This window comes from Labrus mixtus, chromosome 8 (genome assembly GCF_963584025.1).
Source record: "Labrus mixtus chromosome 8, fLabMix1.1, whole genome shotgun sequence".
In the NCBI taxonomy this organism is placed as follows: Eukaryota; Metazoa; Chordata; class Actinopteri; order Labriformes; family Labridae; genus Labrus; species Labrus mixtus.
This window is the reverse complement of record NC_083619.1, coordinates 26,438,084-26,462,704: the sequence shown is the minus strand read 5'-3', so window position 1 is coordinate 26,462,704 and position 24,621 is coordinate 26,438,084. Positions and strand designations below refer to the sequence as shown.

Genomic DNA, 24,621 nt, shown 5'->3' with positions numbered 1-24,621 from the left:
CACACACACGAGTACACTCGGGTGAAAAACAAAATTGGACGCACTCCTCCGTTTTGTCGAGGATGCTTTCATGGAGTGGCTTCTGCTACCACGAGAACATTGTTTAGTACCGTAACATTTTGCCAACGCACTGTTCAAAACTGGATCAGCAGCAGCAGCTTGTTAAATGTAAACCTCACTTTTCAAAATGGCTCCTTGTGGTTTGTAGAGGATTGAAACAAGGCTATGGTGGATGGGGACAACAAAACAGTACTAAAAAAAATAAAACCCGACAGTGATGACATTCTTACAAAACCTCTCACACACACACACACACACACACACACACACACACACACATACCACATCCCTCCATTATGTATGTCTGGACATGAAATGTAAACAACAGATACCTTCAACTCTGGTAGATTTATAGCCAGTCCCAACCTCCGCACTCCGTCAGCTCTACGCTCTGTGAAATCCACTCTGAGTGTCCAAGAACAAGTCCAGATCCCGACCCAGTTCTATCACTCCCCTGTCCCCCGCTAAAAAGAGGCTAAAAGTGAGAAATATTACTATAAATCCACCATGACACATCGGTCATGGATGGAGAAATAACACAATGTTGACACAGTAAATAACATAAGCCACATTCTGAACATGTGGTCCTGTTTAACTTGATATGTGGGAGGTTGTGAGTACCAGGGCCTCTGTTCCCCTCGTGGGTAAAAGTGTTCATAAAACATGATAACATATCAAAACCCACACTCAGCATTCAGTTCATTCTTGGGTTTGAGTCCCCCTCTAGACTTGATTTGTTTAAAAAAACATGTTGTGTATAAGGGTGTGCATGCACGCAATCTCGTCTTTGTAACGGCCCGTTGGTTTGATTTGTTTAACGTCTTTGCTCTGGAAAGACATTAGCATTATTCATTGGTTTAATGATGAGGGATTACTCTTAAGTGCAATGGTGAGATAGTGATCTGAAGTTGAACTCGTGCAAGCTGATATGGGAGTGTTTCACTGATGGGGCGCTCGGAGAGTAGTACAGAATATAAAACCCAACAGCACACGGGCAGAAAACAACTTTTTTTCTGTCGCTCTGGAGCGAAAAAATGTTTCTCAATCTGGGGTTCAAGAGCTCTGACAACCTCCGACCATATAGGGGGTTTGACATTGCCACTGTGACATGAGATTGCTATACACAATGGCAGTCTGAACAAGCCAAAGTCTCAGGGTCTGTATTTTTAGAAACTAAAGAGACTCTTAAGTGGATATCGGGCTGAAGACGCTTTGCTACACCTCTATCCCGAAAGGCCTTAACCATCAGGCATTCCCTGTTCTGTCTTATATGTTACTTTAATGAGACCATAGTTAACATGAATGAACATTATTGTATTGAGGACGATTTGGGACAAGGGATTGAGACCATTAAGTCATTAGCTAAATGTTTACTGAGGCTATGAATCACTTAGGAAGTAGGATCATTCTCCCATTTACTTGCACATGATATGATCACACTTTCTTTAAGCAGTTGCCCCTGCTGGCCATTAAGGGGAACGCAGGATCAAGGCACTAACCCTAACCCTAACCCAAACGTAACCCTAAACCGGTACTTTTTTTCAAACCCTGAGGCTACTTCCCCTTCTCATCTAGTCTATACTAGTCTGTATCGTCAGACATTGATAGTCAGCAACGTTTGACCATCACGTGCACTTTTTGCAGTGTGTTTAAGTGCTAGTCTGCCCCTCAGCAACGAGCGTTTGGCTGATTCAACATGTTGAATCAATTTTGCAGCAGTCGATAAAACATTCTGACTGCATGTTCAGCCTTAATGAATGTCGGATTTCATTTATTGCTTTCCATTTTCCTTATCGCCTGCTTTTACCTTTTTTTCTCTCGTTCTTCAAACAAACAGTCTGAAAAATGCTGCTCCGAAGCAAAAAACACAATTTAACAGTGGCAGTTTGCAGTTTTGTTATCACATATATATTTTTTTGTATTCAAGCATATGACAAAAGTGGTTAATTGGACTCAGTGGTGTGAACATGGATGGCAAATTAGTTTTGTTTTTCTCTCTGCCTGTCGTGAATACTTACTGGATATTTTGTCTCGTTCAGACACAGAATGTACAAACACGCTACGTACAAACACTTTGCCTCAGTCGGCTTTTGTCTGAAGTATTTTAGCCCGAGTTCAAGTGCAACTTTTAATCCGCGGTGTCAGTCGACAACATTGTTTGTTTTGACAGTTTAACGTCTTGGAAGAGATCTCTAAGGCTCGACAAATCATCATCAAGGGTTCTTCTTAAACTCACAATCAAACTTCTGTATATAAGTGATTTTGTAATCGGCTTCTTCCGCAGAGGGGTTAACTGTACAACACATTCTCACCATCGATCAGAGTCGAGCCGCTCCGTTTCCCATCATCTGTCTTCGAACAGATTTTTAGTATGAAGGGGGGGTTAAGTGGGAGAGGTCAGTGCAGGATGGTGTAGTTTGTATTAATGACCTGCTGAAGGCCATCTGCTCTCCCTAACATGAACACATACACACCCTGAAACACACAAACGTCCCCCAGCATCCTCTGATCCTGCTGACAACCCTCACTGCGCCTTGAACAGCTTCATCGCTCTGTGAGGCCTCGTGGTGTTTGTGTTTGGACTTTTTATTTTATTTCTTATCTGAGGACATTAATGCAGTTGCACATTTGCTTTGTTGGGACCTGATGATAACATAAATTATAAAAGTGCTTCAGTCTGACTTCATTAAACCATTTGACCCTGTATCTCAGCTTTGATGGTAATAGTTCATATTCACTGTTCACTTCCAGAGACAATGCTGCTTATCTTGTTTTTATTGTAGGCTAATTCGTAACCGGTTTTCACATATACAGTCCTGAAAATATCTAGATCATTTCAGGAGGACTGCTCCAGAGATTCTCCTGACCTGGCTGTTCACACATGCTCCTCACAGCGGGAGACTGTCCCTGTCAGACGGGTCACTCGGACTTGCTGTGGATAACATACTAAGGGAGAAACTCCGGGTGAGGTTAAAGTGAGAAATCTGGCTGTTTGTGTTCACACATGCAGCTCCTTCTAAAAATATCAGGAGTTTTTCAGGAGTTTTCTGCAAAGTGTGAAAGCCCTCATAGAGTGTCTGGAGTGGTTGGCCTACAATCTTTGGGGCAGATTTTCATTTGGATTCTAAGGTAGTGGAATGTTTAGGACGCTCGAAATCACAGAAGTAAAAAGATAAACAAGAATCGGTCTACTTGTCAATGTATTCCCCCTGCGATGATGTAAATATGACGTGTGTGTGTGTGTGTGTGTGTGTGTGTAATGTAATGACACTCTTCTCTGTATGGAAGACATTTTGATTGAAAGCTGTGTTGATCTGTAAGCGTACAGCTGCTTCGTGTTTGTTAATGTGTGAAATGACCCAAAAAAGTCTGAATCCAAGTAACATGACTGTATAAATATAATAATGTCCAACTTCTTCATATCAATCACACACACACACACACACACACACACACTCTGTTGTTGTTGGCTCGTCTTGTGTGTGTACGATCTCTCTGCTCGCTGCTGTCACTGTTTCATGTCACAGTGATTTAAGCTCCACTTAGCGTACTTACTTACAGGAAGGATGTTGCAACAGTGCCGTGATGAGAACAGCCTTTATTTTATTACGAGACGGGATAATCAAATATCAGAAGAGATGAGACTCACCAGGCATGAGAAAAAGTAATTCCTCTTACAAAGCCAAAGCCTGTAAGGATCCACTGTAGAGTGAAGTCTCTTATTGTTGTTTTGATGCTCTCTCATTGGTCAAATCGAAGCCTACTCATCAGTACATGTCATTTAGTTTGAATCAAGTTTAATGCAGATCCAGGTGGTTCATATTGATGCCAGGTTCTGAAAGTTAGCTTCTATTTCCCTGGGTAGTTCCTGTTTGGTCTGTAGTATATAGCTCCGTGTGCTTAATATTTAGCCTATGGTTATTCAAGGATATAGAACAAAACATGATAATAATGTACATGAATCTTGTCCTGGTATTTGCAGCAGCTCTACACCTGATCGTGTACTCCCTAAAAGACGAGTCAGTTTAAGGACTGGCATTGCAAATTAGCTTAGCCTTAGGCCCCCGTGTCCACCTAGCGTTTTTTTTCCGGGCAGCAAAGCGCTGGCTGTATGCTCGGGAGTGTTTGCATGAAGTGTTTGTGCTGAACGTCCGTCCTGTCTCCATGACAACAGTCTGTTGACAACAATCTCTGTATGACCGTCACTGCTCTGTGACTTTTTACTGCATGTTTTATATTTGAGATCGTTTTTTTAACCTGATCAGACACGGAGCAAAGAGGATGTGGATACACGGCACGATCTGTAGGCGCCAAAAATACTCAGAATATCATACATTTAGAAAAGAGCGGCGTTGACGTCAACATGCGCCTTCCTGAAAAGTTGAACGATTTCCAACTTGAGCGCTCGGAGCGGCCGCGCAAAAAAAAGGCAGAAAAGACGCAGGGTGCTGCGCTTTTTCTCCAGGCGTCCGCTTTCTGTCTGCAAACACTCTCTCCTCATTGAAAACAACTGAGAAAAGATGACTCAGAAAAAAAAAACGCTAGGTGGACAACGGGGCCTTAGGCTATAAATGCTGCCGTGTGTCATTTACGGGGATTTACTTACTTCATAGTGGCTGCACAAACACGTCCTGTGAAGAAATGATGCACCTCTACATTGTAAGTAAAGACTAACAAAAGAATCATCAAGTTAAAAAAACGACAGTAAATCCTCTTAAAGGAACAGATTTTAATGTCCACGCAGCTTCTGCAGTATTCCTACACCTTCTTTTCAGTTCATTACAGCTCCACAAAGAATCCAGCGATTGGCAACAATGAGCTCATACTTCCATTTTTCCCACTCGTGCATCGGGCCTTTTGTTAAGAGTGTGAAATAGAACGGCACTGTATGGGAATGAAGAATGGCATAGCGGGGAATAGAATGTGCTGTGATTTAATTAGAATGGAGCAGCTTTTGGAACGATGAATTGAGCAGCGCAATTTCCTCAAGTTAGTCTCCTCTTATCTTTCCCTGAATGAATAAGAGGGAACAGAGGAGGGTGAAAATGAAGAGAAGAAGTAGAATAGAGTGTCACATAATGAAGTCAACTTTTTCTTCTTCTTCTTCTTCTTCTTCTTCTTCTTCCTCACTCCTGCAGAGAATTTGGCTTCTCTCGTAACAAAACACCCAGAAACGCGGGGCGTCGCCTAGCACATAGAAGAAGTGAGCCTGATTGAGTCTCATTGAAATGAATGAAACTATTCTCCGTCCCCCGAGTGGGTAATCGTGCACGCCTGCAGCAGCACCGCCGGCTCCCTGACGCACGGCGAGCGTCGAACAGCGATAGTTTTGAGCTGCGTTCATAAAGCCCCCCTAAAAACTCCTAGATACCCTTTGGGCAACAGGTATGGGGTCGTCATGGCAACAGTGAGCTTGCCAAGTGGACTGTGTATTAATGAGAGCTTTTCTGGAGGTGCTGCAGCCGTGGAGAGTATCGAGGTCTGCACTGCGCTCTGTGTGTGTGTTTACGTGTCAATGAGTCAGGGGGGCATTTAAACGTGTGTGTGTGTGTGTGTGTGTGTGTGTGTGTGTGTGTGTGTGTGTGTGTGTGTGTTCATCGATTAATGTGTTTGTTGCCCCCAGGAGTGTGTGTTCCGGCATTTATGGCTTTGGCTGTGTGCGTTATTTGTGTGTGTGTGTGTGTGTGTGTGTGTGTGTGTGTGTGTGTGTGTGTGTTCGTCAGCTGTGAGAATGTGTCAAAAATCCAGGCGGCCGTCGACTCGGTTGCAAATCAACCAATTAGGAAGAAAAGCCACAAGCCGCTCGGCCGCCTGCAGTGTGAGCATGGGCAGCTGAACCTCTTCAGAACACACACACACACACACACACACACACACACACACACACAACATGTACCCTGTCTGGGTCAGTTTTCACCTCTGAGAGAAGAAAGTAGTCTCTGTGGACTTGTATGTCGTGGCCTGTTTGTGTGTGTGTTTGTGTGTGTGTGTGTGTGTGTGTTTCTTTATGTGTTCCTTAACTCTTGTGTGTGTTTTTAGAGAGTATGTGTGTGCTCTTTTTATATTTAGGTGTGTTGGTCAGTGAGTACTGTCTATTTAATGAGTTGTCAAATATGTAGAGACGGTGCCTCTTCAAATGCAGCTGATTGGATCAAACACTTTTTCTTCTGATTCTCAGACGAAGACGAGAAAAACACTTAAAGAAAAAAAGGTTGGCTTATAAAGTTCCTAAAGCATAACTTGGTGATGCTGCATGATTTTCTTAAGACGGCAATGTTCACATCACACCTCAAGGTTTCCGCCTGAGGTGTGTCAACACCTCCATTCTGGATACCTTGAGCTGGAGCCAGGCAGCATGAACACAAGAAGAAATACACGTGCATACCGGAGCCAAAAGCAAACAGAGGAATAGGCCCCCTCACCTTGGTTGAATATTCTTTGAACGATAACTAATCTGTCTATTTGACATTTTACTTTTTCGAGCTTCACATGTGGATGTAGAACATTTGGGACTAAACCAAACACAGTATCGAACACACAACCAAATCTTAAAATGCACGTTTTTTTCAAATGGAGTTTGGATCTGATGTTTCTGATGCAAAGTCAGGACATCCAGAGAACTTGTTTGGTTGTAACGAGGGCGGCTGTGGCTCAGTGGTAGTGGGTGGTCTTTCAAAATGGAAAGTCGGCGGTGTGATCCCCAGCTCTTAAAGTCCCATGTCGATGTATCCTAGGGGAAGACGATGAGCCTGAATCGCTGCTCAGCCGTGGGGTGAATGAGCAGCTGCAGCCTCTGCCATCTGTGTGTGGATGGGCGAATGTTGCATGTAAATGTTGCGCTTGAATTTGAAGTTTTGTAAAGAGACAGCAAAGCCCCCCTTTGTTGTCTTTCATTCTACTTTGCATGTTGTCATGCTGCACATAAAACACTTGGTTCTGGACAGGAGGGCGTGCATGAGCTTCATCTAAATTTAAACACCATTAAAATGATACTTTTGACAACATCTGTGAGGCTTTCTTTTTTAAAATGAAAAGCCTAATGTGTGTTTGAAAGCTTAGAATGACTCATAACGTATAATAGGAAAATTATTATTTTTCAGAATTAGCACTTTTCAACACAGTTCTCCTCCTCCAAATGGATTTGTGCCACATCTATATAAGTTTGTGTTTGTGCCGTTAATGATGAGAACCTGCTGCAGTGCAGACTGCACTTTGCTTTTTTTTCAGTCTGTAGTTCAGTGGATCTCTGTATGTGTGCCACAGTGTGTGTATGACAGTCTGTGTGTGTGTCCCTGTGTGTGTCTCTGTGTGTGTGTTTGTGGTGCTGCTGTGCTGTGTGTCCTCAGTTATTAGACTGCTGAGGGACCGAGTTATCTTTCATGGTGGGATGGAGGCTTCGCACAAGTCACTGGGGATGTTGTTACACAGACATACTGCAGGCAGGTCAGCGCACACACACACACACACACACACACACACACACACACACACACACACACACACACACACACCCATACAGTACTACACCTGTGCAGGAATGTTAATGCTGCCTGATAGATGTGCAGTGTCAGCGTAGTCACACATAGACACTCATTCTTTATATTTCACAATGGCTAGAATCACAAAAAATATATACTTTTATGCCATGCTAACAAATGTACAAAGTTTTCAAACAAACACACACACACACACACACATGCATTATACATACAAGACATCTCAAAGCATTGTTAAACCAAAGTGAACAATCACATGTGCATGCATTTAGTGCACACACATAATGACACCATAAGCAAATGCTGCACCAAAACACCATTTTCATGACCATGTAGATACACACACACACACACACACACACACACACACACAAAACACACACCTCTCTCCTTTGCTCTGCAACTAACAAGCCTCCATGCAGTGTGTGTGTAGCTGAGAGTTGAGTCCCTCAGGTGCACGCTGCAGCTTTAGCAGGATAAATCATGCAAACCTGAGCCGTGCACTCATAAATCACCTCAGTGGGGCGTGTGTGTGTGTGTGTGTTCATATGTGCATGCGTAATGTTCACCTGAACCTTCAGTTTTTTATCAAGGTATAGATGTCTGAGTGTGTGTGGATTGTTTTTGTATTCTCTGTGTGCACTTACATATCATTTTCTAGGCGAGGATTTTAAGAAATCTGTCAGTGTTGACGCAGTGAGTGTATGTGGTAAACATAAAAGTGAGGTTGTGTGTGTTTGTGTGTGTGTTTAAAGTTTGAAAAAGACTTATGAAGTGGACTTTCCCCCCACATCTGAAAGCTGCACTACCAGTGTTGATCCTGAAAAAAAAGTGACCAGTAGGTGCTGCTGTGGAGCTTGGTGTAAAAAACGAGCCCAGTCAGGTTCTGTGTGTGAATGTGTGTGTGTGAAAGTGTGTGCATGTGTTTTGTCCTTCTGTTTCTGCGCTCTTTGTGAATCTAGTGTGAATGTGTGTAAAGATAAACACTGAAGGTGTGTGCTCATGTTTTCAAGAGGTGAGAACATTTCATTGTTCACGGGCAGCCACTTTTGCTATTGTGAGCCTTCAGTCTGACACCTTCTAACAAACTTTTTCCATCTGTATGATTTCTCTCTGAATCCTTTAATTATCTCTCTCTCTCTCTCTCTCTCTGTTCTTTCTGTTCTTTGTAGCTTCCTTTTCTCACTGTCCAAGGCTTACTTTCATAAATGTTTGGCTCAATTATTATTCTCACTTTGCACACTTCTCTCACCTTTCAGCTGCGTTTGATGTCTACATCTCTACATCATGCAAACTGGGTTTATCCTTTTATTAACAGTGGACATTTTCCCCAATAAATCACACGATTAATCACCTGTTAACTCTGACTGATTGTTTTAACTTCGTGCACATGTCAACATATAAGATTAAGATAAGTTATATAAAGTATAAAATCATTTAACACTTCTTCTCTCTATACATATAAGCTGTTATTCTAGACATTGAAATCTAAGATTGCACCTTTTACTAACAAAATAAGTAAGAGAAGGCTGTTTGTGATTAGGTTGTGTTTAAAGATAACAGTAAGAGACGCAAGATAGAATGTTTTCCACAAGATCCAATTAAATTCTTAAAAGAGTCTGAAACCAAAAATTCTTTTTCAAAAGCTGTTCTGCATGTGTGACCATAAAGAGTTCATATGATGCTGTACTTATATCCTCCAGCTCAGTGATCATGAGGCAAACTTCACCCTTCACTTTCCAAATCTCCTCTGAGACGTTTCATTGGATGGCAGAAAATGTTTGTCCAGATTTTTTAATTTGTAAGGCAAGAATGCAATTCTCTGCTTTGGAGCTTTGAATCAGAGCGCCCTCTCGGCCTGCCGGGCGAGCACTATTAAAATAATACAGTGCGTGGACATTTTTAATATATTCCCATTTCAACCGCGTCTGAGTTCTGTGAAACTGCGCCGACTCCGTGCATCAGAAAAGTTCTTCATTTTTGAGAGCGTCTCTCGAGGAACTTTTGAAAAATGGCAGAGGAGATACTGGCAGACACACACACACACACACACACACACACACACACACACACACACACACACACCTCCTCAACGGGGGTAAAAAAAACACACACACAAAAAGTTTCTTTATTTAGTACGTATGTGGTCAAAACATACATGCTCACAGAAGGTGAATAAAAACAGAACCAAACCTTTGGGCGGCTGTGGCTCAGTAGGTAGAGTCGTCTCTCAACTGGAAGGTCGAGGGTTCGATCCCCAGCTCCTGCAGCAACATGTCCAATGTGTCCTTGGGCGAGACACTTAACCCCAAGTTGCTCCCACTGCTTAATCGGCCGTGTATGAATGTGTATGAATGGGATCAGTTACTTCTGATGGTGACTTTACATAGCAGTGTGTGAATGTGACCTGCAGTGTAAAAGCGCTTCAGAAGACTAGAAAATAACTTTACAAGCTCAAGTCCATTTACCATCGATTAATATCAGTGATGGGGCAATTTAATTCAAATATCCACATCCTACATGTTAAAGGAGCACATATGGACACAATTAGTGACCATGACATGATGGCCTGATTAAGCAGAATGACAAATAAATGTTACCATACGATGTCTCGTGAGGTCCAATCTCACATCTATCCTAAATTTCTTTCCATTTTTGGTGATTTAAAATTCTTTATTTAACGTGAGAAAACACACTTTTAGAAGTTCAGAGAAAACTTCAGCCTTTCAAGTTCTAAACGTCACAACTCATAAAAATCTTTTCCATTTCCCTCGCTGTCTTTCCTTTCCTCTCTTCATCTCTCTCTCTCTCTCTCTCTCTCTCTCTCTCTCTCTCTCTCCATATATTGATCCACTCTCCTCTTCTCTTTTCTCTCCCTCCTCATCTCCTCTGCTGCTCATCGCCTTTGATCTTTTGGTTTTAATATGACAGAGAGCCGTGGGAGCCCAGATCCCCTCCAGCTGGGACGAACAGGGTGAGGCAGCGGGGAACAGAGAGGTGCAGGGGAAGATGAAAGAAGTCTGTCTCCCTCTTGAGGGTTTGCATCCCCCCCCCCCCCCCCGAGGAGATCTCTACCTCAGGGTGCAACCTGCCGTTGGGAGTCTGCACACACACACACACACACACACACGCTCATCACCTGCTACCAAAATCTAATTACACCTTAAAATAGAGCCGACCCAGGTTGGACAGATGGTAGCTCTTTCATAAACATAATCCACCTCTTGAGTAACAGGAGAGGTTAGAAACACAACAAAAGCCTCAAATCAAAGATAGGAATCTGACTTTTGTCAAACCTGCTCCGCTCCGCAGCTTTATCATTAGTGCAAGAACAAGAGATAAAGACATTTACAGAGGAGAAGAGATGAGTGTTTTTCTGAGGAGTTTATCAGAGGTTCTGAAAAAAACGATCAAAGGCAAGACAAGAACGATGACAGCAGCAGGTGTCAGCTGTTATCAGCACAATCTGAGGGATCTGACAGGAGAGGGATGGAGCTGATTATTGAGGCTCCGCACGCTCTGACAATGAAACACTGAAAATGCAACGCAGACAAGGGAGATGGTTCAGTATCAGGAGGCTCGCCTGAAGCCTCAGCATCGACTGAAAAACCATGTTCAGGCCCCTGTATCAGTCTGCAGAGGAGATTTAGTTACAATCATCATCATCAAATCTTGTACTTGCGAGACAATCAAAGTTTTGTATATGTCTTCAAACTCTGGCTTTTTCAAATCCCCAGAGACTTCAGTGGCTTCCCTAAAACATGGCATGCAGAAATACAAAGTTCCTGCAGTGATTTAAAGATTTTTGCACAAAACTTTAAAACTTTAAAATGAACGATGAGTTGTTGTTGGTCGGCAGCTTCAACCTGCAAAGTTTTCCTCATTGCTCCCACAGGCTGTGTGACAAAAGAGTGATTTGCAGGTGTGAAGTCCAGAATAAATGACAACATAAATACATCAGCTCACATTAATCACACACACGTGTTTTCTTCAACTTGAAATCCCCCTCATAACAGTCCAGGTTACTTTACACTTTGAAGTTTCCTCAGAGGTGTGAAAAGAAGTCACTTTGAGTCTTCATGTTGTGTTTCACTTTGTCAAAATCAGACCACAGATGTGTGCCATTAGCCGACTAAAAGATGAAACATTGCCACCCTGGCTAGTTGGCACCAGAACTACTAGTCAATAATTACAAAATAATCATAGACAGCATCTCACAGCCCTGAACAGTCTGTCAGAATAATGTTTGATACAGGCTGTTTCAGGCGAAACTGATATATAAATCAACCGGAGCAGTGACCAGCATAATCAGCATGAAGGTGTGTGGGTGTTAACCTGCAACATGGTCTGGTGATGCTAGCAATGCTAACGTTAGCCACGCTTAGCAAACCAGTATGACATCATCAACCTGCAGACATTGTGACCCCCTGTTCAGTCAGTCAAATTCAAAGTGTTCTCTTTGCTTTAGACGAGTCGACGGGGAAGTCGTAAGTAACATCCGTTGAATCGGACCCATTCAAAGCTGTGACAGTCCTTCAAAATAACCAGAGATATAATCATCATCATGCGTGATGGTTTTATAACCAGTTCCAAAAAAAAGTCTCCACAGTTATTTAAGCCAATCTGAAAATAAAGGAAAGTGACTTTAAGCAGTGATTATTTTTTTTTAGGTATAATGACTTCTTTATAAAGTTTAATAAGCAGTTATCCTCAGCTCTTTGGCCTCTATGTTGTGATGTGACTGTACATGTAGAGGTGTGCAGGTGTATCTGCTGAAGGTGCAGCTCACTCTGCAGCAGGAAGTGGATCGGACATGCAGAGAGAGGATACAGAGTGAGTGCGCGTTTTCTCCCTGACTTCTTTATGTAGACTTCTTTGCAGCGGCCATTACAGTTGGAGTCTGTCAGAATAATGGCCTGCAATCTGACAACTGTGTGTGTGTGTGTGTGTGTGTGTGTGTGTGTGTGTGTGTGTGTGTGTGTGTGTGTGTGTGTGTGTGTGTGTGTGTGTGTGTGTGTGTGTGTGTGTGTGTGTGTGTGTGTGTGTGTGTGTGTGTGTGTGTGTGTGTGTGTGTGTGTGTGTGTGTGTGTGTGTGTGTGTGTGTGTGTGTGTGTGTGTGTGTGTGTGTGTGTGTGTGTGTGTGTGTGTGTGTGTGTGTGTGTGTGTGTGTGTGTGTGTGTGACGCTTGTCACCATTATCCACAGCTCCCTTCCTCTCAGAGTGTGGTCGGCTTTGCCTGCTGTTTTGCTCCGTAGCAGCAGCAGCTCCATAGGGACTCTTTTTTTTTTTCCCCCCAGTAAACGGTGCATCACATAACAAGCTGTGTGAGCGTGCCAGAGCTCACTGTGGTCATCTCCGTGTTCAGAGCATAAAGCTTTAGACCCGCACCACCCCCCCCCAATCCTTCTGGAGGAACCAACACACACATTCAAATGATTGTCTCATCGTATGGAAAAGGCTGTTTCTGTCTTTGAGTTATCCAACCAGCGAGGCAGCAGAATCTGGTACCAGTGTGGATCTCATATCACATCATTGAGATCTTTCATTTGATTTCATCTTTCAGTTCAGAAACATTTTTAAATTGTGCAGTGTGTATTCTTTGACAGCTGTTTGCTAGATTTTGCTTGTTGAACTAGAAGAGTTACGTTCACAGAAACGTCCCACGTCCCCCGAACACCTCTGCTCTGCTCCATGTGCTGGTGGCAGTGTTCAAATATCTCCACTTACCTCTCTGAGAAGTCTTACCAGCCTAGTCAGCGTTTACTGATTCTGACAGTGCAACAAAAAAAACATTCAGATAACAAAGAGTCTTCCACCTCCTCCTCCTCCCTCGTTTTTCTCTGAACAATATTGGTATGAAAAGTAACTCCTTTGCAGAACTTTCATAGCCTCCCTGAAGACATGCTTGAATTGATCTGATTAGAGGGGCACATTTACTCTTTCTCCATCAGTATACCAAGTCACGTGGACGCCATCTTCCTCTTGAGCCGCTCTAAGGGCGGTTGCACCTTTAGATTTGGGATCAGAGAAAGCCCTTTTCAGACTGCTGATTCAAGCTGCAATATTTTCGCCTCTGCATGACATGACATGCCTGTTCTGGAGCCGATTTAAAAAAAAAAAAAAAAAAACTTAAACTGATACGTTTTCTGTGTAAGACTGGGAGGAATGATGTGGCACACACTCGAAGAATCAATAATAACGAGCATTGAAGGCGTTCTCGAGGCTCATGGTGGCCTCACACCTTCCTGTCCCGCCCTCTGTTGCTGTTTTTTTAACTTTAATTTGTCACTTGACAAATACGGGTCCCCACTCACTGTTTCTGCTTTCTATGCATAAATGAATTTACCATCCTTGGTATCCTTGCGTTTGTGCGTGCATGCCTGAGCCGTTAACATATAAATCTGTCTCCCATATGGCTTACATCTGGTCTAAACACACACACACATATGCAGATGTTTTTGCAGACTTTCCTCTCCTTCCTTCTTTTCCACGCAGCTCACCCTTTACACACTGTACTCACACACACACACACACACACACATACACTCTCTCTCTCTCTCCACCTGTGTCTTGTTTGACACTGTCAGTGGAGCCAAGTCAAGCCGTCTCTGTCAGTGTGTGTTGGACTCGGGCCTACATCAACGTTCAGCCCCGACTCAGGGCTGATTACTGTCTAAATAATCCATCCACACCGCTGGAACGCCAGACAGCCTGAGAGGGCGGGGCGAGGGTCCTGTCGGGGGTAATAAGGAGGATCTAGAACCACAAGATGTAGTATCACGAGAACATCATTTTCTGGTGACTTTTCAAATTTTAGTGAAGTAAAAGTTGAAGTCATGCTTCATCAGAGTGAATAAAACTGATTGAAAACCTCAAACTTTCCCCTCTTCTGATGACAAACAACCAGAGTATAAATGTCAGAATGTCCCAGAATCCCCTCCGGTATCCACATGGGAGTTCTGAAAGCGTTGTTGTCATCCTTTTGAACGAGCCTTGTCATGACTTTCTGTCCGTCTCGCTGTCTGCCTCTCTCTTATTCTCTTTGAGCTGGTCTCTCTGTCTCTCTACCTTTTTTCTTTTTTTTTTTCCTCCCGTCTTTTCATGTCTCTGTCCCACCACTACCATTCTCTCTCTCGGGGGGATAAAAGTTTCTGAAACTCTTCCTTCTCATCTGAGAATTGTAGTTATATATATATATATATATAATATGAAAAGTCATTATACACCCACCTACACTATTCTACTCTCCATGAGGCTGGGCGTATACTAGAGGTGTGGCCGTATCGAAAAAATCGATACGGCATAGTATTGTGATATTTTGTGTGGTGATGTTATATCGGCTGCCAAGTATCGATATTTTAGAAGAAAAAAAATCATGTTCAAGTTGGATTAGACTGAGAAACCAACAGATCAGATTGTGAGGTGTATGCAGCCTTTACAGGGTTTTATTTGAATCACAGTGTTGGTCAGTCTGTGGGCTTGACTCACATTGTGTAGAAATAAAAACACTGAAGTGAGATGAATAGACTGAGAATGTTTTCATATTTGACAAAACAGTTCTTGATTTATTTCATTTTATTTTATTTTATTTTATTTATTTTATTATTTGAATTCGATTTTTAACTTGTTGTTATTTTTGATAATTATAGTCCTGTTTCTTGAGCTGTTCCCCCATGGGGGATCAATGAAGTTTATCTTTATCTTTAACTTTGTGGACAAAATATGCAGTTAAAAAAGTAATATATTGTATCGCGATTCTCAGCATATTGCAAAATGTTTAAAATCCGACTGAATTGTTGACGACGCATGACCAAAGTTAACGATTTATGTCTCCAACTGTCCAGCATAATCTGAGTCCTCACACTGTACTTGTTCAAACCGGTGAACTTTTCTTACCAGACTCTGTAGCTGTTTGTTTGTAGTATGAACATGAGCTGATAAATTATGCACAATGCGGTTTGTCTCATAGCCCAACATGTTCCCACTAGATGCTTCACTTTAGACATTTTCCATTTAGAAAAAAAAAAATCAAAAAAAAATCACAAGCATAGATTTATATTGAGCTTTACCTTCCTTCTCCTTCACAGTCACGAACATGTAGAAAACATTTTCTCTCCATGCTCTCCACTCCCTGATACACCACACTCACACAAACAAAACAAACAGGAAGCCAGGGTGATATAAACTCAGATAACATCTCCCCATGCTCAATGAATCCTCGAGTTATTGACGACGCCATCTGCCCGTCTGGATCCCATTATCAAAGTGTCTTCAAAGGAGACTAATTGAATTAGTGCAGGGATGTGTAATTGAAAGCTCGCTTTTAATGATGCATTGTGCTCTCGCACTGAGCAGAGCGTGGACATTAATCAGACGTTCCTGCGCCATGACGGATCGGACTGCACCGTGCACTTAAAGCATCGGCATTATCAAGGGCATCAAGTTTCTCGATCTGAAGAAAGTCACCACATCTTACACCGCTTATCACCTGAACTTTAAAAAAGTAGTAAACCTCAACAGAGGTGGAGACATTTTCAGAGTGATCCTCAAAATGCTTCATGAGATACCTCTGCATAGAAATGCTGATAAATTAGACCTGATTCTCAGCTGCTGATCAGCCTGACATCCTACACCAGCATCGGCAGGAACAATCTCTGACCTCGGTACCTGACCCCATAAATAAGACACAGGAGGTCATGTGCTCTACTGTTTGATCATGATATCCTCTGACACTATGAAATGTGCTTTTTTTGTCCACTCAGGCGGCCTGCACAGAAAACCTCTGAGTGCTTTCAGCGAGTGTTTTTGTTGGAAATGTGAAGTTAGGCTGTCTCCGAGATGAGCACACCTGGAGCTGTGTGTGTGTATGATGTCTCAAATCTCAAGGAATTTAGAGGTCACACACCCACTGACCCAGAAGCTGTTTTTGCATCACTGGCCTTTTTGTGTGTGCTGCTCTTCTGGTCTTTGAGCTGCTGAAATCTAACTTCTGTCATTTCCTTTGATGTTGACCATGTCACAGTCATATTCTTGTGCAGACCCCCTGTGGTGAACTTCAGAGGCAGGGATGTGTCATGGATGTTTCTTTATGAAGTCGGTGTGGATAGGAATATTAGCCGGCCTCTTCATCTTACATTATTTCTCTCTGTGTTCGAAACTCGGAGCCAGATGGTGTGAAGTAGCCTTCGGGTTAGAGGTCAGAGTTTAAGGCTAATTTATAGTCTCTGGTTCTGTGTTTCATCCGGCCGTCGACATATGGAGCTCTGCTGGAGAGGGAACAGATACCAGTTAACAGTGATGGATGTCAGCGTGTGCAAGACTTAAACGTGTGTTTTTATCCCCTCTCAGGAATGAGCACATACATTTGTGAAAAGGTTTTCAGATGGTGGACATGCAAAAGTTGAGATTTTACTCACATTTTCATGCTCAATAAAACTATACATGGTCCACTTTGTCTGGTACTAATTCAAAGGATGTTTGAACTCAATCATAGATGTTTGTTAGCCTTCATTAATGCTCACATGTTGGACTTGGTTTTCCACACTTCTGAGACTTTTATTGACTTTAGTACCTAACTTCAATGAATGTAAAGATGCTTTATAAAATTAAAGAAACCCAACCTCTAAAGTTATCTCTAAACACTCTTCAATGCTGGCTAAGCATCACTACCCTAAACCATTTTTTAATTGAGAAGAGTGAGAGAGAACAGGACTTTTAAATGCAAAAAAACAAACTTTGATTTGGTTAATTTCTTAAGCATTTGATGCATTTGCATTAGTGTTGAGCTCTACTGAAATTGTGAGTAGCACAACATATCTGAGGATGTTCTCAGCTTGCATGGTCAGATATTAATGTAGTTATTTTAAACTAGAATAAATGCTCACATTAAGTGAGTCACCCTAAATACCTCAGTTTTTTCTCATATTTTAAACATATGCCGTCTCATTTTGAAAGTTTCATTTTGAAATCAAAGTGTTGCATTTGGTCTCTATAGATTTTTCCAAGCATCTCTAGAAAGCTGAACTCTGTTTCCTGAAAATGAATCTCGTTTCTCTCCTTCTCTCTCTGTTCCTCTGCATGCATGCATCCACATCAGTTTGTAAGTGACAGCGTGGTCAAAGTGGCAGGAAAGGGGAGCGGGCAGCACTTCATTAAAGTGCAGCATTACTCCACTCACTCTCTCTCTCCCATACACACACACACACACACACACACACACACACACACACACAAAGGGTGCAGACCACTTCATTTAGTCTGAGAGATAGAAAGGACAGGCCCCAATGGATTCTCCCATTAATCTTTAATGAGCCCCCGGGCCAGAAAACTGCCCGCCTGCCTCTCCTTCTGCACATCCAGGAAACAAACAATGACTCGGCTGGAAAACACATCGGCAGCTCGTACCTGCCTGCCTGTCCGTCTGCCTGCCAGCCATTAACCCCCCCCCCCCATCCCATCCCATCCCAGCCCTGAATAATTAATGTGGCTATCTGTCTGCCGAGCCCACGCCCAGGAACGGGAATGGGCCAAGACTTGATGGTGTGGTTGGGAAAAGTGTGGGGAGGGAAGGAGTGTCTACTCTGGACTTTGTAGGGGGGGATAAAAGCTGATTGGTCCATCTGTCAATCACAGTGCTGCAGTCAGCGCAAGTTTCTGCTCATGTTTGTCAGGGAAGAAATCAAGCTGATTTTTAAAATGTCTCTTAGGTCAGACTTCTATTCTCTCTGTCTTCATTTGTTTCTTCCTCTCCTTCCCCTTTACTTACCCCTCTTCATCTCCTCTCCTCTCCTCTCCTCTCCTTCCTTATTTGTTTCCCCCTTTTCATTTTCCCTTTCTGTATTTTTTTCTTCCCATCTTTTCCCTTTGTTTTCCTTTTTCTTTCTCTTCTACATTTAGTCTAACATATATCATGAATACAGCATGGTGTTTGTACTTCTATCAGCACACTTTCATTTGCCGTGCAGGTACAGAGGAGGTGATCTGTAAACAAACATGATGACTGCCTAACAGGGCCTAACAGGACCCCCGTCCACCTCCTGCAGCCTACACATGCTTGTTTTTATACACAAAACATTAGCGGGCTGTGATTTCTCCAGAGCAAACCGACCTGTAACCTTTACAACGGCAGATGTTTGAAAGAATGAGAGGCCGAGTGTAAAATCACTTCCCTTAGCCGAGGATTAATCTTCAGGTACGACCATAGAAACAGCAGTTTCTCACAACAAGGTCCATTTCTATCATGGCAAAGGAAATTCAGAAATGGATCGATCGTTGTTTTTGTTTAACGTCTCGTAGAGCGGGAGAGTTTCTGCTAAGACACTTTTGATCTGATGCCAAATGGGCAACTCTGTCTGCTGCTGGTGAAGATCATGTAGGCCTAACATGAGCCACAAAATCACAGCTATAGCTCAAGAAGAATACTTTCCTTTATAATCTATGTAGATAAGAAGAGATAGGGGAAAACCCTCTGCATAAGAATGAGGTAACACTGGCCTCTTGCACTGCTTCAAATATAACAGTAAATACAATATTTACTGCACATGTTGTTAAGGTCTTACTTCCCATTTCTTCTTTATTATCTTTCCATTTCCCCCCCCCATCCTGTCTCGCCCATGCACAGCCATGAACACACACCCCGCCGCACGCAGACATACCCACACTTTCTCTGTCTTATTGCAGGATAGAATTGTCAGCGTGCAGCCAGAGTCCTCAGAGATGGTGCATATTGAAATAAAGGGCGTGCGTGTGCCGTGGTGAATGTCGATCTCATTTACTCCTTCCTCAGATAGCGACTCCTCCGCCTCCCTCTCTCTGATGCTCGCCCCGGCCTCACTCTCACATCTCCTGATTTATATTAAACTGTGTGAGATGTGTTTGTCGGGCTCCTTGAGTGGTTACTCCTTCTGCTGGATATTATTCATCATATCGGTCCGATATGAGTGTTTTTAAAATGTCTGAGAGTTTTTTTCATGGCTGTAAAACTCCTCCATACATGAAGACAAAAACGTCTTTAAACAGTACAAAAACATCGATCGAATGCTTTTAAAATGCACAGAAGTATAATTTTCTCTAAATAAAGAACCATTATAGGAAAAGTCTTAGATCGCTACTGATCCAAGGAGTGTATTTGAGGAGTCACACTGTCATCTTTTATCATCTTTGGACATATATCAAGTCTGCTGACATCAGTTAAACGTTCATCATCACTGAGGCAATGTAGGGCACTATTACTTTATTCTTTCTACGATTCATTTAGCGGACACATCAGAGAGTAAGTACAACACAAGCAAGGATCTAGAGAGGAGGAGACAATGTCAGTAAGTTCAAACAAACAGCTTTCAGTCTGATCGGACACACAGGTGCTGACAGGAAGTAAGGCAGAGCACAACATCGACAGCTGTTCTCGAGAGTTCTAATCAGCATCAAAACCATCCTGAATATCATCATCGTCATTATCCAATCCAACTTTATTTGTTAAGCACTTTAAAACAACCACAGTTGACCAAAGTGCTGCACAGAAGAATAAATAAAATAGCTCACATGAGATAAAAGAAAACTACATGTGAAATACAGAATCAAGTTATAAAGACATAAAACATAAGTAAAATGAATAGGCACGCAAAAAAGAAATAAAATAAATAAATAAAGAAGTCGACGTCTTGCTGTGTGTCAGCAGAGAGACAAAAACCATCATCATTATCGTAAATAAATTCACTTTGTGATGTTGGTTTTGATAAGTGCTTTATAAATACATTTTATTATTATTATCATAATTTTCATCAATATCATAAAGTGTGTAGGTGTTCATAAAGAGCTGTGTCTTTAGCTTTTTCTTAAAGGTGCAGAGGGACTCTGCAGATCAAATTGGGTTTGGTAGTTCGTTCCACCACCGCGGTTAACTTTATACTCATTTTTTTCAGGAGATTCTGTAGGGTTAAAAAACAAGTTGATGATTTAAAGGGAGTGAAGCAACATAGAGAAAATCAACAGGAGCATTTCTTACTCACTGTTTTTGTTCTGTGTTTTCTGCTCGACAACTGTTGCACATTGTTTTTCAAAGTGCTAAATGAAGACTGACAGGTCAATTTTGAGTACCAACATTATTCATTCTGTTTATCACACTGATGTCTTCTTCCTTGTGTTACGCTGCACAAATCACCCCTGTTTGAAAGCTTTATCAGATTCACATTTTTCATGTCTTTTACTGTATTCAGATCTTTGGGATCTGCCTGTATGACTTGCAGTTTTTTCTCTCTCCGTTGTTTCAGTCTGCACTTTCATGTAGCAGCTTCTAAACAGAGCGACAAGGCTGGATGGATGTGTGTTTGTCACACATTGTACACAGTCATTCACTGCCCCTGTAGCTGCAGTGCGTCCTCCAGGCGCCCGGTGTGTCATGGCAACTGTACGGCAGCCACGGTAACGGCAGCTTCATTTTCATAGCGATGAGGCGGCCGGTTGCCGGGGAAGCTCGCTCTGCTCTGCTGCTGCTGCTGGCTCGTTGCTCCTCTCCGGTGTCGCCCTGAAATTTTAATGACCTTCTTTCTCTGCTTCTCATTTTTCTCCTCTTTGCCTCCCGTGCCCTTTCTGTGTGTGTGTGTGTGTGTTGGTGTGTCAGGTTCAGTTTTCAAACAGACATGTACAGAGTGTCCACAGAAAACACTCAAGGAGATCAAAGGCTACATAATCTCTAAAGGTTTTTTAGTAGGGCATGTATTTTTATACTCATGGAAGACCTCCTCTGAACTGCTCTTCTTGGCGCCATCAGGTTAGCATCTCTGCTTACTTAGCTATTGAAAGATTGTGGACGTTTTTTTTCAAAGTTTACCTAATTGACATAAGAACAAATTCACAAAAGAATTTTTGGACAAAACGGTCAAAATCATACTGAAACCTGCTCAAACCTTGCTAATTGGGGTATCAGGAAGAAATATTAGTAGACTTGCGCTATGTAGCCTCGAGAAGCTGCCAATAGAAAGAATGGAGTTTGCTTTTCTGTTTTTTGTTTTCCCTGAGGGCCTCTCACACATGGCGCCATTGGTTGGCCATTTGTACGTTTTTCAGGCCCTTGGTGAGGGTGGTTGGCCATTTATTTTTTGTGTGTGTCATATAATTGGAAGTACTTGACTTTTGTCCATGACTTCTCATTGGATTGACCGTGTTCAATCAGCTGCTCTGCCTGAGAGGAAGGTCTCTATTGACCAGTCCTCTCTTCTTCAAAAAAGCGAAATCCCACTGACCGACAACGACTGCACCATATCGTCAAAAACAATCTTGAGAAGAAGTAGCTTTATTACAAAACTGTCTGAGTGGTTTTACATAGTAACATATATCCAGTCTTTGGACTTTTGGTTCTCTTTTTTTTTTGATGACTTATACTGAGCTCAGTACTGACTATCGCCACCTGCTGTTGTGGAGGTTATAAACCATCAAACAGATGCAGAAATGAAGCGCTACTCAGTTCTTTGGTTGATTCCAACTTCTCGGCTCAAGCAAAGGTGACGTGAAGCAAATCAAAAGATGACCCTCACTTGTTCTTTGGTGTTGGTTTGGTGTGTCTGATGCTTAAGTTGACAACGTCTAAAAAAACTACGACATCACCATCTGATCTAACTTGGAAACCCCAGGAAGAGAGGCTACTGTTTAACACAGAAGCTAATGGGGATCTTAACTATCAAACAAAACAGACAATCCACTGTCGTCAACTTTTCTGTCATTGGAAGCCACTTAGGGTCGTGTACTGTAACATGCTAGCTGATTATTCTGAGGTCAACATGTAGTCCTATGACTTTCAGCCAGTTCATGACAGGATGTGGCAACCACTTAAATGTCAAAAAAGTGTTCTGCTTACTGATCTCAACAACTTTTGTACATTTTGTGAAGTAGAGACTAATCAACGGGAAGCAGCACAAACAATCAGTCATCCCTGTGTGTTTATCTCTGAATCCTTTTGGTATCTTTTTCAAGTTATTTAACTCCTCTGTTGTCCTTTTGTGCTTTTTATTTTCTAGGAGGACGAAGCCAGAGAAGAGGAAAACGGCAGGATCGAGCCGGTTGGTCGAGCGGACTCCTGCATGGACCACACCCCTGTGAGGTCACTCGAGTAAGTCCTCCCGTCATGGATTTGTTTTTTTCTACTTTACTCCTCTCTCTCTTCTGTGTCCTCACGCTCCTGCTGAAACTCAAGAACCTGCTGACACACGAGCGACTGCTGATCACATCGATGCAGTCTTATTCCTCAGTATTAACATCCCCTGTTTGGGAAAAGATAACTCTAATCTCAACATTCACACTTCAAGTGTTTGCTCATCAAATATTTGCAATATTTAAGACTCGATTATCTGCAGAGCTTGTTTTACGTTTTGCCACATGGACAATATTTAAAGGTGATCCAATGTTTTTTTTGTGCGTCATCATGCTTACTAATCCTGTGAACATTCTGGGTTTTTTCTTGCAAAATGTTCATTCCAGTAACAATAACACTGGATACACATTCCTCCTGCGCTGACAGAGATGTCTGATTGTCCCCAGATCTCAGCGACGACTTGTTAGCAGCAGAAATAATGGCCAAAGCCACGGAAATAACAATCAAGCTGTCTTCAAGTAGATTTTCATTTCAAAGTTACCTCATTTAAATCAACTCTATCCTCCCTTTTCCCTGCATAATTACACACATAAACACTTTAAAGGTAGACCAGCAGGTTCTTTATTGCAATCCAGGTTTGTTTGTCGGAAAAAAAAAAAAATCTCATTTCAGCCCGCTTCCTGATTTACATAATTCTCTTTTGTTGGGAGCAAAAATGATCCTCGTCTCGCCATCGCCAGCTCTCCCACGCACTAACCCATTCAGCACCTGTTATTAACCGCTGTGTATTGTTTTGTTGTTTTTTTTTGTTTTTTTTTGCTCTGTTGCATGCCTCCAGTTTAATATGCAGGTATGGTATTGTTGTTATTCCTCTGATTTCCCAGAGATGCAGCCTTCTCCTGCCTCTTAGTTGTCAACAAGGGACCCATTTTCCCCGAGCTAATCATAGTCATTTTATCAAAGCAGTGTGTCGATTAGATTTGGCAGCTTGTAAAATGTGCCTGCGTGTGATGTGGAGAATTCTGGCCCAGAAAAAAACAAATAGTTTTTCCAGCATGTTTTTCTTCTAGAGGTATCAAAAACCAGAGTTTACAAAATGGACTGAAACCAAACTACATCTGTGAAACAATGGCAGATAAAGTTTGAGTTTAATTTCCCTTCATGATTAAACCTTTAACATTATTCCATTGGTGGACAGATCTGCCATTAGTTCAAGTTTACAGATTCAAAGAACAAGGGACGGACTTTTACACCTGGGATGTATAAAACAGGAAGTCAATGTGTTAAAGTTGATCAGAGTCTCACTTGAGTTTTAAACACATAAAGCAGTTCTTCTTCTTTTCTTCAAACTGCTGCCTTATTTCTGCCCCCATCAGAGTTCAGCCTAATCCTGCCAAATACGCGGTGATAGGCTATTCCTTTTATTAAACCTGTGTGTTTGTTATTGTTATTTTGCCTGTTTGCACACATGAAGTTTTACTTTCTTACTCGTTCCCCAAATCTTTGGTCTCACTCGGGCCACAAACTGTGTTCTCTTACTGGAAAGGCTGTGTGTGACCAATCAATCAATCAATCAATCAATCCATCAATCAATCCATCAAACTTTATTCATATAGCACCTTTCAGACAAACCAAATTGCTGTTCAAAGTGCTTTACAAGAGTGCAGAAAAGTTGATGAAAAAGTAGTTTATAAAATCATTGAGCGACTAATGCACACCAATAAGAATGAAAAAATATGTATAAAATGAAATACGACTCATAAAAGCAGCAAGATATTAAAATTAATACATAGGAGAAGAATATTAAAAATTGTAGTAGGATAAAAAAGACGATACAATAATGTTAAGATTTGAATTTATATAAAGCACTATATAAAAGCCAGACTGAATAAATGAGTTTTAAGACTTTAATGCTCAACAGTGTGGTTTTAGAAGTAAATATCAGAAAATATGACTCTTAGTAGGACAGTGTTACGCTCA

General features: G+C 42.0%; 1 protein-coding gene across 6 annotated transcripts in view; it reads left to right on the top strand.

The window, feature by feature from the left end:
- pard3ab (par-3 family cell polarity regulator alpha, b) overlaps nt 1-24,621 on the top strand; it is a 270,125-nt gene that overhangs the window by 103,111 nt on the left and 142,393 nt on the right. For all 6 annotated transcript variants that reach the window (XM_061045451.1, XM_061045450.1, XM_061045453.1 and 3 more), the window contains exon 6: nt 22,568-22,659. In XM_061045451.1, the coding sequence (XP_060901434.1) occupies nt 22,568-22,659 (92 nt within the window). The remainder of the gene's footprint in view (nt 1-22,567; nt 22,660-24,621) is intronic.